The sequence below is a fragment of the Vespa mandarinia genome, chromosome 17 (genome assembly GCF_050613455.1).
Source record: "Vespa mandarinia isolate Hongniang chromosome 17, ASM5061345v1, whole genome shotgun sequence".
In the NCBI taxonomy this organism is placed as follows: Eukaryota; Metazoa; Arthropoda; class Insecta; order Hymenoptera; family Vespidae; genus Vespa; species Vespa mandarinia.
Window position 1 is genome coordinate 2,307,501 of NC_140826.1, and position 14,043 is coordinate 2,321,543.

General features: G+C 28.0%; 1 protein-coding gene across 1 annotated transcript in view; it reads left to right on the forward strand.

Moving 5' to 3' along the window:
- LOC118450375 (uncharacterized) overlaps window positions 1-14,043 on the forward strand; it is a 59,442-nt gene that overhangs the window by 27,112 nt on the left and 18,287 nt on the right. Inside the window, exons 3-5 of the mRNA XM_085662098.1 lie at window positions 6,850-8,299; window positions 9,452-10,254; window positions 10,390-10,446. Of these exons, the coding sequence (XP_085518224.1) occupies window positions 6,850-8,299; window positions 9,452-10,254; window positions 10,390-10,446 (2,310 nt within the window). The remainder of the gene's footprint in view (window positions 1-6,849; window positions 8,300-9,451; window positions 10,255-10,389; window positions 10,447-14,043) is intronic.

A 14,043-nucleotide genomic window follows, 5' to 3' on the forward strand; every position in this document is an offset into this window, starting at 1 on the left:
ATAGATGGATGGATTAGATAAATAGAAATATTGAATTTATTTAATAGTATTAGATAATTCACTAGCAAATGAATGAAATTTAATCAATTCATTGAATAAATCTAATTGCGTAATTTCTTTTTAAAATTAAAAGGTGAAAAAAGAGAGAATGAGAATCACAGAGAGACAGAGAGAGACATATATATATATATATATATAAAGAGAAGAAGAGTTAGATAATTAATTTGTTTACAGGTTTAGATAAATGATTATAGAAATTAGAGAGGTATTAGCCATTGATAACCCAATGCGCTTATTTTCAAAGGTGTGGGCAACCTTCTGGAAAATTATAGCGTCTCAATATCCTATTTGAAACTAAATATTCAAACGCGTATACTATATAAGTACAATATATGTATATACATATATGTATGTATATTTATCCTTATACATAGATATGGTATATAGTCACCAGCTTCAAAACATAATAAACGATTGGTGGATATGGTCGATCTCTCAATTCGAATTCTCAAATTCCTCTTGGGCTATTCGATTACCAATCGATTATTTAATTCGATAAGCTAGGAATATCGATATCGATACTCTTCATAATTTTTTCTGTTTTTCTTTTTTTTTTTAATTTTTTAATTTTTTTGTTCTTTTTTTTTTCTTTTTTTTTTTACAAATGTGACGTTCTCAAAAATCGATATAAATTTTTTTCTTTCCCTCGTAACTTTTACTCTTAAATTCCTTGAAATAATTTTAAATCGTTTATCCTCTCCTTTCTTTTTTTTTTTTTTTTTTTTTTTCTCTCTCTCTCTCAAATTCTATGAGAAATTACACGTATGATTCTTTTGAAAAATTAATGTCTCCAAAAGAAATAGTAAAAAAAAAAAAAGAAAAAGAAAGAAAGAAAAGGAAAAAGAAGAAGAAGAAAGAAAAGAGAAGCTTAGAAAAGAGAGTCTAGGAAAAAAAAAAAAAGGAAAATGAATTTATCTAGGAGACCGAGTCGAAAGTTATCTTTCTTTCTTCCTTTCTTTTTCTTTTCTTTTCTCTCTTTTTTTTTTTTTTTTTTTTTTAACAGATCTGACGTTCTCAAAAATCGATATAAATTTTTTTCTTTCCTTCGTAACTTTTACTCTTAAATTCCTTGAAATAATTTTAGATCGTTAATCCTCTTCTTTTTTTCTTTTTTTTTTTTTTCTCTCAAATTCTATGAGAAATTACACGCATGATTTTTTTTTGAAAAATTAATGTCTCTAAAAGAAAAAGTAAAAAAGAAAAGAAAAAAGTGAGAGAAAAAGGAAAAGGAAAAAGAGGAAAAAAGAGGAAAAAAGGAGCGAGAAACCTAGGGGAAAAAAATGAAAAAAAAAGAGAAAAAAAGCAGGAAAAAAAAACAAGAAAAGAAGAAAGAGTAAATAATTATTAAATATCGTCTCTCTGAGTAATTTTATAGATAATTGTGCGTTTGAGAACTTTTGACTTAGCCTCGTAGTTGTTGCAACTTACTTAGTAATAGATAGTTGTTAAGTGTTTTGCGTATATACACGCGTGTATGTATTTGTGTGCATACGCGCGTGTGTTTGTATATATATGTGTGTGTGTTTATATGTATATCTATCTATATGTAAATCTCGTTTCTTTGATCGTGCGTGTTGCAGCACGTACATACGTAATAACAACGTTCAGAGATCGAACCATAACCGGAACTAACTATGCTAGGTAAAAGTTACGCGACCGATTTTCTTCGGTTAGATCCGTTCATCGTTGATCGTAAGTTTTCTTTTCTAATATACACGTTTCAGTTTTTATTAATAACGAGGAGAACGAATTCTTTCTTTTCATTTTCTTTTTTTTTTTCTTTTTTTTTTTTTCTTTTTTTTTTACCCCCCGTTTTTTCTTTTCCCTTTTTTTTTTTTTTTTTTTTTTTTTTTACTTCTTGATTGCAGGAAGTGACTTATTTTTTTTTTTCTCTCTCTCTCTCTCTCTTCATTTTCTTTTTTCAACTAGAAATACATGCTATATAATTAGAAATGTTTATTCATATCTATATATATCTATATTTTTGTATATATATATATATATATTTCGTAATAACATTATGAATTATTATGAGGTGTTATGTGAATATTGGATATTATATGATTTAATGCGAGATATGTTAGAATGTAATGTTTCGTTGATTAGAAATGCAAACAATTTCTTTGTTTTCTTTTTCTTTTCTCTTTTTTTTTTTTTTTTTTTTTTTTCTCTTTTTCTTTTTCTCTTTCAATTTTTCCATACGAAATATTTTCGATTTGTGATACTTGAGACGAATTGTTACCTTCTTTTTCTTTTTTATTTTATTTTATTTTATTTCATTTTATTTTACCTTTTAATAATCATTAGAATAAAATATCTTTCGTGAAATGTTTCGTTAGTTAGAACGTTAGAATGAAAAAAGAGAAAGTATTTTAAGATGAAACTTCGTACATATATATATATATATATATATATATATATATATATATATATATAAATATTTAAAAAAAATTTCGTCATTACAAAATATCTTTATAAAATTCGAAGAATGTGTTTCGACATAAAAAAAAAAAAAAAAGAAAAAAAAAAAAAAGAAAAAAATGGAAACAAGAAAAAGAAAAAAGAAAAGAGAAAAAAAAGAGAACAACATTTCTAACGTCTAAATCGATATTGCCTTTGATCATGTATTAGAAATTAATCAAGTTGAATAGAAACATTAGGATGATCCGATCGTCTGAGCAAAGATCGATCGTAACTACTTGCCGGCTATGCACATCGATCTATTCGATCGAAATAATTATCTCGTCGGAGATCATTGAAATTGATCGAACGAAATTAATTTCATTGGTTCATCGAGCACGAATCTATAAATCGATTATGATTTCATTTTTCTTTCTCTCTCTCTCTCTCTCTCTCTCTTTTTTTTTCTCTGAGAAATTAATCGAAAGAAAAAATGTTTCTGATGAATTCGATCTTTTTATCTCTCTCTCTCTCTCTCTCTCTCTCTCTCTCTCTCTCTCTCTCCCTCTCTCTCTCTCTCTCTTTTTATCTTTCATTTCTATTCAATCGTTTTATATCTATCCATCTTTCACGATTCTCTTTTCTTCGATGATTAAACAAGCTTGAAGATAAGTGTTGGAACAATTTGTCAGTTATAGTTAATTCCATTTGCGTAAATCCATTGCTATTTACCGTTTCAAAGTGGCTTATCTGGTAATTGCCATCCTTACGATCAATTTCGCAAGCTTTCGACAAGTTAGTAATCGACCTGCTTGCTCTTGCTACCGATTGATCCGTACGCCATCACCTTTCACACTTCTAATCTAACTTAAGTCAGCTGATGAAAAAAAAAGGGTAAGGTGTTTCATTCAACAGGTATATATATATATATATATATATATATATATATATATACATATACGGATTTGTAAGATAGAACCTTGAACAAAACCTTAGGAAAAATCACAGACATTGTCTCTTGTTCTAATTTGTTTTTTTTTTTCTTTTTTTTTTCATCTTTCACAATCTTTTCTTGTAATTTCTTTTTTATACTTTTGATTGTACTTTTTGTTTTTTTGTTTTTTTGTTTTTTTTGTTTTTTTTAAATACTTTTTTCATCTATTCTTATACCTTTCAGTCCTTTTTTTTGTCCTTTCTAATCTTTTTTTTAGTCCGTCTTTGTATTCTTTTTTTTTTTTTTTTTTTCTTCTTTTTTTTTGTACTTTTCGTACTTTTTTTGTCCATTTTTTCTTTTTTCTTATCCTTTTTCGTATTTCTCTTATACTTTTCTACGTCTTTTTTCTTTCCCCTACTTTTCGCACTTTTCTTCCTCTTTCGTAATTTTTTTTTTTCTCCCATACTTTTGTACTTTTTCTACTTTTTTGTCTATTTCTTTTTTTTTCTTTTTTCTTTTTTATCCTTTTTCGTCCTTTTTAATCCCTTTTTTTTTTTTTTATCTCTTTCGCACTTTTTTTTGCCCCTTTGGCTACGGCCTCTTTTTCTTTTTTTGGTCTTATACTACTTTTTACTTTTTCTCGTACTTTTCGCAATTTCTTTTTTCTTTTTTTTTTCCTATTCTTTACTTCAAAAATGACGTCGCCAAATAAGAAATTGTTTCTTCGTACGTCATTTAAATGTTTTAAGATTAAATTAAGTTTCTTTTTTCTTTTTTCTTTTTTTTTTTTTTTTTTTTTTTTTTTTTTTTTTCATTCTTTTTCTTATTTATTAATAAGAATGCACAATGTTGAATTCCAATCGTATGAATCCCCGATCTAGAAATCGAAAAATATCATATATGGATTCGTTCGTTTTGAATCAATCTCTCGCCCACTCTTTGTTTTATTCATTTATTCTAATCGCGATACTTTACTGATTACCGCAACAATTTTCTATTGCATATTTTTGCATATAATTAATACTGCAAATCGACCAAACGATTTGAATTGATTATCGAAAGGAGGGGGGAGGAGGAGGAGGAGGAGGAGGAGGAGGAGGAGGAGGAGGAGGAGGAGGGAAAGAAACGATCGCAAGAAGGATCGTCGTTTATTAAAAACGATATGATTTATGATTTATATAACAAAATTTATTTTTTCTTTTTTTCTTTTTTTTTTTTTTTTTTATGAATTGATTTCCATTTTGAAATTTCACTTATAAAAGAAATGAAAGATAGAAAGAGAGGAGAAAAAACAAATAACAATAGTACAAACGTGTTTTTACAATGAAAATGATTTATATTGAAATATTTCGTGATACGTGAACATTGAAATGAATAGTACGAATTAGAATTTCCCTTTTAGTTTCTTTTTTCTTTTTTTTTTTTCTCTCTCTCTCTCTCTCTCTCTCTATTATTTTCCCTCAAGTAAACTTCTGATTTGAACTTGCAAAAAGAAAAGAAGAAGAAGAAGGAAAAAAAAAAAAGAAAAAGAAAAGGAAACTAAGTTTAATACGCTTCCTCTTTCTAATTTCTTTATGATTAGAAACTTGTGTTTTCATAGATCGTCCGATTACAAATGATACGGAGAGCCTCTTTAAGGATATTACATGATCCATATACTTTTTTTTTTTTCCTTTTTTTGTTTTTTTTCTTTCCCCATTTTTTCTTTTTTTTTTTTTTTTTTTTTTCTTTTTTTTTTTCTTTTACTCATCCGACGATCGCGATGCTATGGTCATTAATTTAATTCTAATTTATCAAAGGATAATTAAAGGAAGAGAAAGTTAACCAGTTAAACTCTTTGTCTAATTAATACCTTTTGCAACTACGATATCGAATTAATCGTTGTAATTCGTTATGTAAACAACGAAATCGATCATCAAATTTTATGACCGACTCTCGTTCCGATGGATCCACGGATCTATGAGTCCACGATAGGTCCCTTTGAAATTTTTTTTTTCTCTTCTTTTTCTCTTTTTTTTTTTTTTTTTTTTTTTTTTTTTTTTTTTTTAATTCACAAATGGCACCTATAAAACATATCTTTGAACGTTTTTCATCCTAATTTCTTTAATGATTTCTTCGTATTATTAAATAAGGACGCATATAATGGACGGGGGTCAAAGTTTTCTATAGAATTTTTGAAATATCAATTCATTTTACTTTCTTTCTTTCTTTTTTTTTTCTTTTTTTTTTTTTTTCCTTGTTTTCTTTTTCTCCTCGTAATCTTTCGTAGACTTTCAATTGAACTTGTAGGTTTAGAATCGTTGATAGAAATTAGATTTGAAAAATGTTTCGAAATATGGTGATCGATAGTTTACAATCGTTTTGGAAATATTTGATCACTTTATACGTATTTTAATTGTACGATTACGTTGACATTTTTATCGTTTTGTCGTTTTTATACAAGATTTTTATTGAATAATTTTTTGTTTTGAGAAACGTGTTTATATACACATTGGTATATATATATATAACATATACATATATATATACATATATAACAAGTAGTTTACCTTGATCATTCACGTAAATCTTACAATTTGATCGATTAAATTTAGCTTGTCTTTTGATTAAAAATTAAACGATATGTGGAATGACAAAGAAGAACATAATAAATAAATAAATAAATAAATAAATAAATAAATAAATAAATAAATAAATAAATAAATAAATATATATATATATATTTAATTTAATTTTTACTCAACTCAAACGTTTAATTTAATCCTTTCGAAATCATACGATAGATTTATCGTAATTTCTAATTGTTTTTAATGATGATTTTTTCTTTGATTTAAAATAAATAAATAAATAAATAAATAAATAAATATATATATATATAATTATATTCTATTTATTTCTTTTCCAATCCTTGATCGATATTAAATTAATATCATTAAATTTTAATTCTTATATTTTTGAAATCGTTAATTATTATTGTATTGAATTAATTTTAATTTGCTTTAACAATTTGAACATTTAGAAAGATTAAAAATTAACGAAAAAGTTTTATATAATATTAATTAATTTAGAAATTAATATACTTACAATATTTATATTATTTTAATTTTTCATTTGTTATAAAATTAATTGTTTATGCAATATTCAAAGATTAACGTTCGTTAAATACAAATAAATAAAAATAATACGAATTTCAATTGATATTATTCTCATTTATATGGAAACTAATGAACGTAAAATTCAATTATACAAATTCGAAGGTGTACAATGTAATAAGGATAATTAATATATTGATTAAAAATGTTCTTCAAAAAAAAAAAAAAAAAAAAAACAAAAAAAACGAATGAAAAAAAAAAGAAGAAAATAAATAAAATAAAAGAAGAGAGAAGAAAATAAAAGAAAAAAAAAATAAATAAATAAATAAAAAATAGAAAGAAAAATAAATCTTGTCTTTCCAGGTCGACGAGAAGCAGAGATCGCAAACGTCGGTTAACCGAGGTACCGCAAGATTCGATATTAAAAAATCATTGGATAATTACGAGACTACGATTGGACCGTCGTTAGCGCGTTCACGTGTGGATCGTGATAGAAATACGGAAATTCGAAGATCGTCGATTAAAAACAAGGACGATAGAGTAACATATTCGAGAAATGTCAATGTCGTTAAGGAATCTTTCGGATCGAGAGATCGTGAAAGATCGACGATAAACGATAGAACGATCAATCCCGACAAAACAACGAATTTGTCCGAATCGAAACAACAAACGAGAAGAAACGATAGAAGATATTTGCCGGAAAGAGATGATAAAAAGAATGGACGTAAAATAGATAATCAGGAGATATCTGTAATAACAACAGAGCCTTCAATAACAATAACAACAATAAGGTCAAGGTCAAGAAAAGAGAACGTTAATACGCCGAGAAGAGCCTCGTCGAGAGTTGGATCAGTTAGGAAGGTTAAATCACGATATTTGGAGGTTAATACTGGACCTTCGGTATTTTCTGGTACGACAGAAAATTCAAGGTCAAGAACTGGTAGAAAAATAAATACGACTTATAACGACAAAAATTCGTCAAAGAGAATATCGTCGGGCAACAACAATCGTAGATACAATTCAGATATTACGGCGAATAATACGAGAAGGAACAATGGTTCAACGAGAGGATCTAGAAAGGATACGGATCTATCGAGAAGAAGGACTACGGATAAATCTACGCAATTAACTGAATCTGAAAGTATTAGAGTCGATATACCATTGACATTGGTCACTACGGATTATCCTAAATTGACGACCATCAATATTAATGATAATGATAATGATCAATCATTTAGATCATCATCGTCATCAAGAAAAATTGAAAGGCGTAACGACGATCGTGAATACGTTAGATCGAATTTGAACGAATCGAAAAATTTGGATAGAACGAAAGCTCGAAGAAAATCGAAGACGAATGTTGTCGATCATCATTCGACGACTCAACGATCTATTACGATCAATCAAAAAAGGGGATCCTCGAAATTTGCCGATTTTGTTTTAAACGATACCATTGATTTTACGACGATTCGTACGTACAATAAGGATGATAATGGAAACGACGTAAGAAGAAGAAGTACGGATCGTACGAGAAATAACGATAGAAAATTTATTACGAAGGACGATAATAATAATGAATCGATCAATTCAAGAACGAGAGGTAGAACATTGGATATAGTATCGAGATCTGTACCAAATGGATCATCGTCATCATTTCAAACCGATATAAAGCGTAGATCATCGCCCGATAGGAATAACAATAGGAAAACGGAGATTCGATCTAGATCGTTGGATAATTTACAGGATCAGGATAATCGTGGACGTTCAAGAGGAAGGATCAGAACTGAATCTACTACGACGAAATTATTTATTGGTAAGAATATTTTAATTATCGATATTGAATCGGGCGTTTTAAATTTTACGTATGAAATTATTCACGTTTGATTAGAGAGAGAGAGAGAGAGAGAGAGAGAGAGAGAGAGAGAGAGAGAGAGAGAAAAGAAAAAATTGTTCTTCCTTTTTTTCTTTCTTTTTTCTTTCCTTTTTCTTCCTGTTTTTTTTTTCTTTTTTTATTTTTTCTTTTTTTTCCCATAGATCCATCCATTATCGATATTAATCTAGTCTCGTGTTTTGAATGCTTCATTACGTACGTAATTATCGATTTTTGATTAGAGAAAAACAAAACAAAAAAAAAAGAAAAAATTGTTCTTTCTTTTTTTTTTTTCCTTATTATTATTATTATTATTATTATTATTATTATTATTATTATTATTATTATTATTATTATTATTATTATTATTATTATTATTATTATTATTATTATTATTATTATTATTATAGATCCATCGATTATCGTTATTGATCTAATCTCGCGTTCTAAATGTTATGTACATGATTATCGATGCTAGATTAATGAGGGGATTGGGGCGGGGGAAAAGAACAAAAGAAAAAATTATTCTTTCTTTTTTTCTTTCCTTATTATTATTACTATTATTATTATAGATCCATCGATTATCGTTATTGATCTAATCTCGCGTTCTAAATGTTATGTACAGGATTATCGATGCTCGATTAATGAGAGAGTTGTGGTGGAGGAAAGAACAAAAAAAAAAATTGTTCTTTCTTTTTTTCTTTCTTTTTTCTTTCCTTATTATTATTACTATTATTATTATTATTATTATTATTATTATTATTATTATTATTATTATTATTATTATTATTATTATTATTATTATTATTATTATTATTATTATTATTATTATTATTATTATTATTATTATTATTATTATTATTATTATTATTATTATTATTATTATTATTATTATTATTATTATAGATTCATCGATTATAGTTATTGATTTAATCTCACGTTCTAAATGTTACGTACATGATTATCGATGTTCGATTAATGGGGAGAGGAGGATTGGCATGGGGGAAAGGACAAAAGAAAAAATTGTTCTTTCTTTTCTTCTTTCTTTCTTTCTTTCTTCTTCTTCTTCTCTTCTTTTTCCTTTTCTTTTTACAGATCCATCGATCGAAACGACTACATCGACGTCGGATCAATCGACGAACGTACCAATTTCTGATACATCGATTACAACGATGAGAACGTCCGTCGTTGGACAAAGAGAATCAGCACGTACGATTACCGATGATCTATCATCATCGTCGTCGTCTCGCGTTAGATCAAGAAATAGAAATGGTTCTCAATCGAGAAATACCACGAGGGAGGATTACTTTAATTATGGATTAGGTTTTCGCGGTAGAAAATTTCCCACGAACGAAGAGACAACGACGAAGAATACGTCGATTAAATCATCAAGATTATCCCAATCGACGAGTCAACAAACGGGGGTCCGTGGCGTTGGTAATCCTGGTTGGACACTTCTACGAAGAAAACCGGAATATCAATCATCGATTTCTACAACCGAGAAGGAATCGGTTATCAATGAAATAGCAACGAACAATGACGATCGTACGACGAACAATGAGTCAACAACAACAACAACAACAATAACAACAACAACAACAACAACAACAACAGCAGCAGCAACAACAACAGCAGCAGCAACAGCAGCGACAACGACAACAACAATGCCGACAACGACGATCGTATCGACTACGAGAAATCGTGGATCGAAGAAATCAAAGATCGAAGATACAACAGCGACTTCTACGACGATGTCGCCTGGTACGACGAAAAATTTCAATTCTACAAGAAGGGGTAACAAGAATCAATCTGACAAGAATATAAATAACGATAAACTTTCTGATTCGGAGGAGAGCGATAATTATCCTCCTGATTTTAAAGCGAGATTATCACAATTGGTAAGTTTGCAAAATTACTCTTTCTTTCTTTCTCTTTCTCTCTCTCTCTCTCTCTCTCTGCCCCCTGCTCTCATCCCCCTCGCTCTCTTTATTTTTTTTTTTTTTTTTTAATCGATCGATGATGATTTTTTGCAGAAAAATTCTAATCTCAAAATATCTGTCGCTAAGAGTACACCAAGAACGAGCACCGAGGTAAGTAAATGTAATAATTAATTGTTTTTATTATCATAATCATAATCATTATTATTTTTATTTTTATTCTTATTCTTATTCTTATTATTATTATTATTATTAGTATTGGTTGTGTATTGCAATAACGTAATGGACGTTTTACGGTTTAGCATTAACCTTATTCCGCATAAATCTCAGGTCAATTTAACATTCACCAGCCTTGAATAACCTTTGATACTGTGTAATTGTAACGTCTAACCCAACGATATCGCTTAGGTCAAATCGTACGTTTGTTCTATGTGTGTACGTATGTGTGTATCCTGTATCTCTTTCCTCCCCTTTTCTCCCCTTTTCCTCCATTTTATTATCCCACCATCATATAATTTTCATTGTACTGCGTTCAGATACACACACACACACACACACACACACACATATATATATATATATGTACGTATATACACGTGCACGGATATGCATGTACACGTGCACGCATGCACGCATGCACACGTGCACACGGTATGCACGCAAGGTGGCACGCATGTACATAAAAGTACGTATATAAGTAAAACGAAAGATTATTGTTCAGATTAATATCCGTGCATGTTACATTGTTTGATTAATAATCGACCAATCATCTGATTTATATTGTTCGTTGGATTTATTTTTTTTTTGTTTTTTTTTTTCTTTTTCTTTTTCTTTTTCTCTTGTAGATTGCGGAATACTCTCAAGGTCAATCAAAGACGTAGAATTTTTCTCTCCTTTTTCTTCTTTTTTTTTTCTTTTTTCTTTTTTACGATAATACCTCTTTTTTTTTTTTTTTTTTTTTTTTTTTTTTTTTTTTTTGTTGGTTTAGAAACTAATTCAGAATCGTGGAATTTTAGCGCCGCTAGAGAGTGTTATTATCAATGAATTTTAATTGTCGAAATGGAGCAAAGGCGCCGTGAGTGGTGGAGACACGTGGGGAAGGGTGCGGGAAGAGACGAGAAGACCGAGGGGTTTTTTTTAATTCGTTTTTTTTCTCTCTCTGTCTCTTTTTTATTTTTTTCTCATTGATACCACGCCCGCACTCTCCTCCTCCTCCTCCTCCTCCTCCTCTCTTGCTCAGTCATTTATAAGAGAAAGTGAACTCGTTTTCTGTACGATCAACAAACTACTTATTTTCGTCTCACGGATGTATGGGCATTTGTATTTTAGGTCATCGAAATATGATACTTTGTTTTGTCTCTTTTTTTTTCTTCTCTTTCTTTTTTCTTTTTTTCTCTTTTTTTTCGTTTTTTCTTTTTTTTTTTTTTTTTTTATTATTATTATCGCGTTATGGTCTCGCGTTTATTTCCACTTTTTCTTTCTTTTCTTTTTCCTTTTTTCTTTTTTCTTTTTTTTTCTTTTTTTTTTTCTTTTTGTAATACTCTTTGGAAGTCAAATATCGAGATTTCAGGAGAAAAGAGAGGGAGAGAGAGAGAGAGAGAGAGAGAGAGAGAGAGAGAGAGAGAGAGAGAGAGAGAGAGAGAGAGAGAGAGAGAGAGAAAGAGAGAGAAGGATCATTGATCGAATGATTTAATTTTTTTAATGATCGATACAAATATCCTATATATATATATTTTTTTTTTGTTTTGTTTTCATTTCTAAATAAAAGTATAGAAATCATTATTAAAAACAAAGTAAAGAAAAAAATGTATAGAATATATATATATATATATCATATTATTATTATTATTAATATTTGTAATAGAATTTTTGTTAGATGTTTAGAACATTTTTTTTCTTTCTTTCTTCCTTTTTTGTTTTCTTTTTGTTTTCTTTTTTCTTTTTTTTCTTTTTTTTTTTTTCTTTTTTTTTTGTATATTTAATCTCAGATTAAATCAAAATTTAATGCATTTGTTTCGTGATAATGTTAGATCGAGATTAGTATTAATGGTATTAGAAAGACGTAGAATAATATTCCATTGGGTAAAAAGAGAGAAACCTTCTTTTTTATCGAACTTTTCTTTAACAATGAGAATGAAAACGTTCCGATGATTATAATAATTGCATAAGCTCTTGTTTTTACATGGAGTTAGTTCGATTAGTATGAATACATTAGAAAAACGTAGAGAAGAAAATTGTTACGGAGAAAGTTAAATTATTTTATAGTAAAAATTCTAATCGTGCCAATGTGATTGACAGATGGAATTAATATATTTTCATTCTGAGATACTTTAGATTGATCATTATGAATGCATTTAGAAAAAGAGAAAAAATATATATACATATATACATGTAGAAAAGAATTGCATAGGAGAAAGTTTATATTCTTATTTTTTTTTTTTTTTTGGAAGGAAATTTTATTTATTAAAACGCGAATTAATCGTGTTACTTTTTTTTTTTTTTTTTTTTTTTTTTTTTAATTACCGTTAGAATTAGAACTTATTGCTTTTAGTATTAATATAGTACATCAGAAAAGAAAATTAAATTATAACGATGAAAGGATTGACATTTTTTTTTCAATGAAAATTTATTATTTAACAATTTATTATTTAACAATGTCGTCAATTGTGATATATATATATATATATATATATATTTTTTTTTCGTTTTGCACAAAATTTATAATTTTTATTTTGAAATTTTCGATCGAATCGATTGATATTAATGACATTAGAATAATATGAAAGAAAAGTTTGTTTAAATGAAATTAGGAAATTTTTAATTATATTTTATTCAATGAAAAATTAGTTGCACTGTTTAACATTACAATTTTTTTGTTTTTTTTTTTTTTTTATATTTAATAAAGTTAGAATGATTTATGGATATTAATGGATTAAAACGATATTGAAAGAAAATAAAAGGGAATTATTGCAGTAGATGAATAATTTCATTATTTATAACGTTTTTAATAAAAGGACAATTTAATATATCGTGAAAGTAAAAAAAAAAGAAAAAAAAAAAAAAGAAAAAAAAGAAAGAAAAGAAAAGGAAGAAAAAGGAAAGAATAGAAAAGTAAATAAATAGAAAACGAAAGGAAAGAAAAAGGATAGAGAAACCTTTTCTATCGTTGAAAAAGATGAAAAAAGATGGTGGCAAATGGCGGCATATGCTTTATACTTATAGATCATTCGATTGCTTTCGTAGATCGTTTTCTCTCTCTCTCTCTCTCTCTCTCTCTCTCTCTATCTCTCTCCTCCACCCTCCCCCCCTCTCTCTCTCGATCAATCGATAGTATTACTTTTACAAGATAACCTATATATGTACTCGACGACCATGACAATTGACACGCAAGTGAACGTTCGAAATCGCACGAATTATAAAATTTATCTTTCCTCACAATCACTCTGACAGGCTTTTACTAAATAAAAACAAAATATCACTCTTGCTATATTAGATAAATGCACACGTAACACCAACACCAACACCAACGTCAACACCAACACCAAAACCAACAGCAACAACAACAACAACAACAACAACAACAACAACAACAACAACAATAATATCAACGCCAACAACATCAATATCAATAGCAATATATGTAAAAAAAAAAAGAAAAAAAAAAAGGAATGAAAAATGCAAAATGCAAAAAAGAAATTCCGGTAGATAGTCCGTAGATCGCATTAAATAGAAACAAAATATCACTTCTGC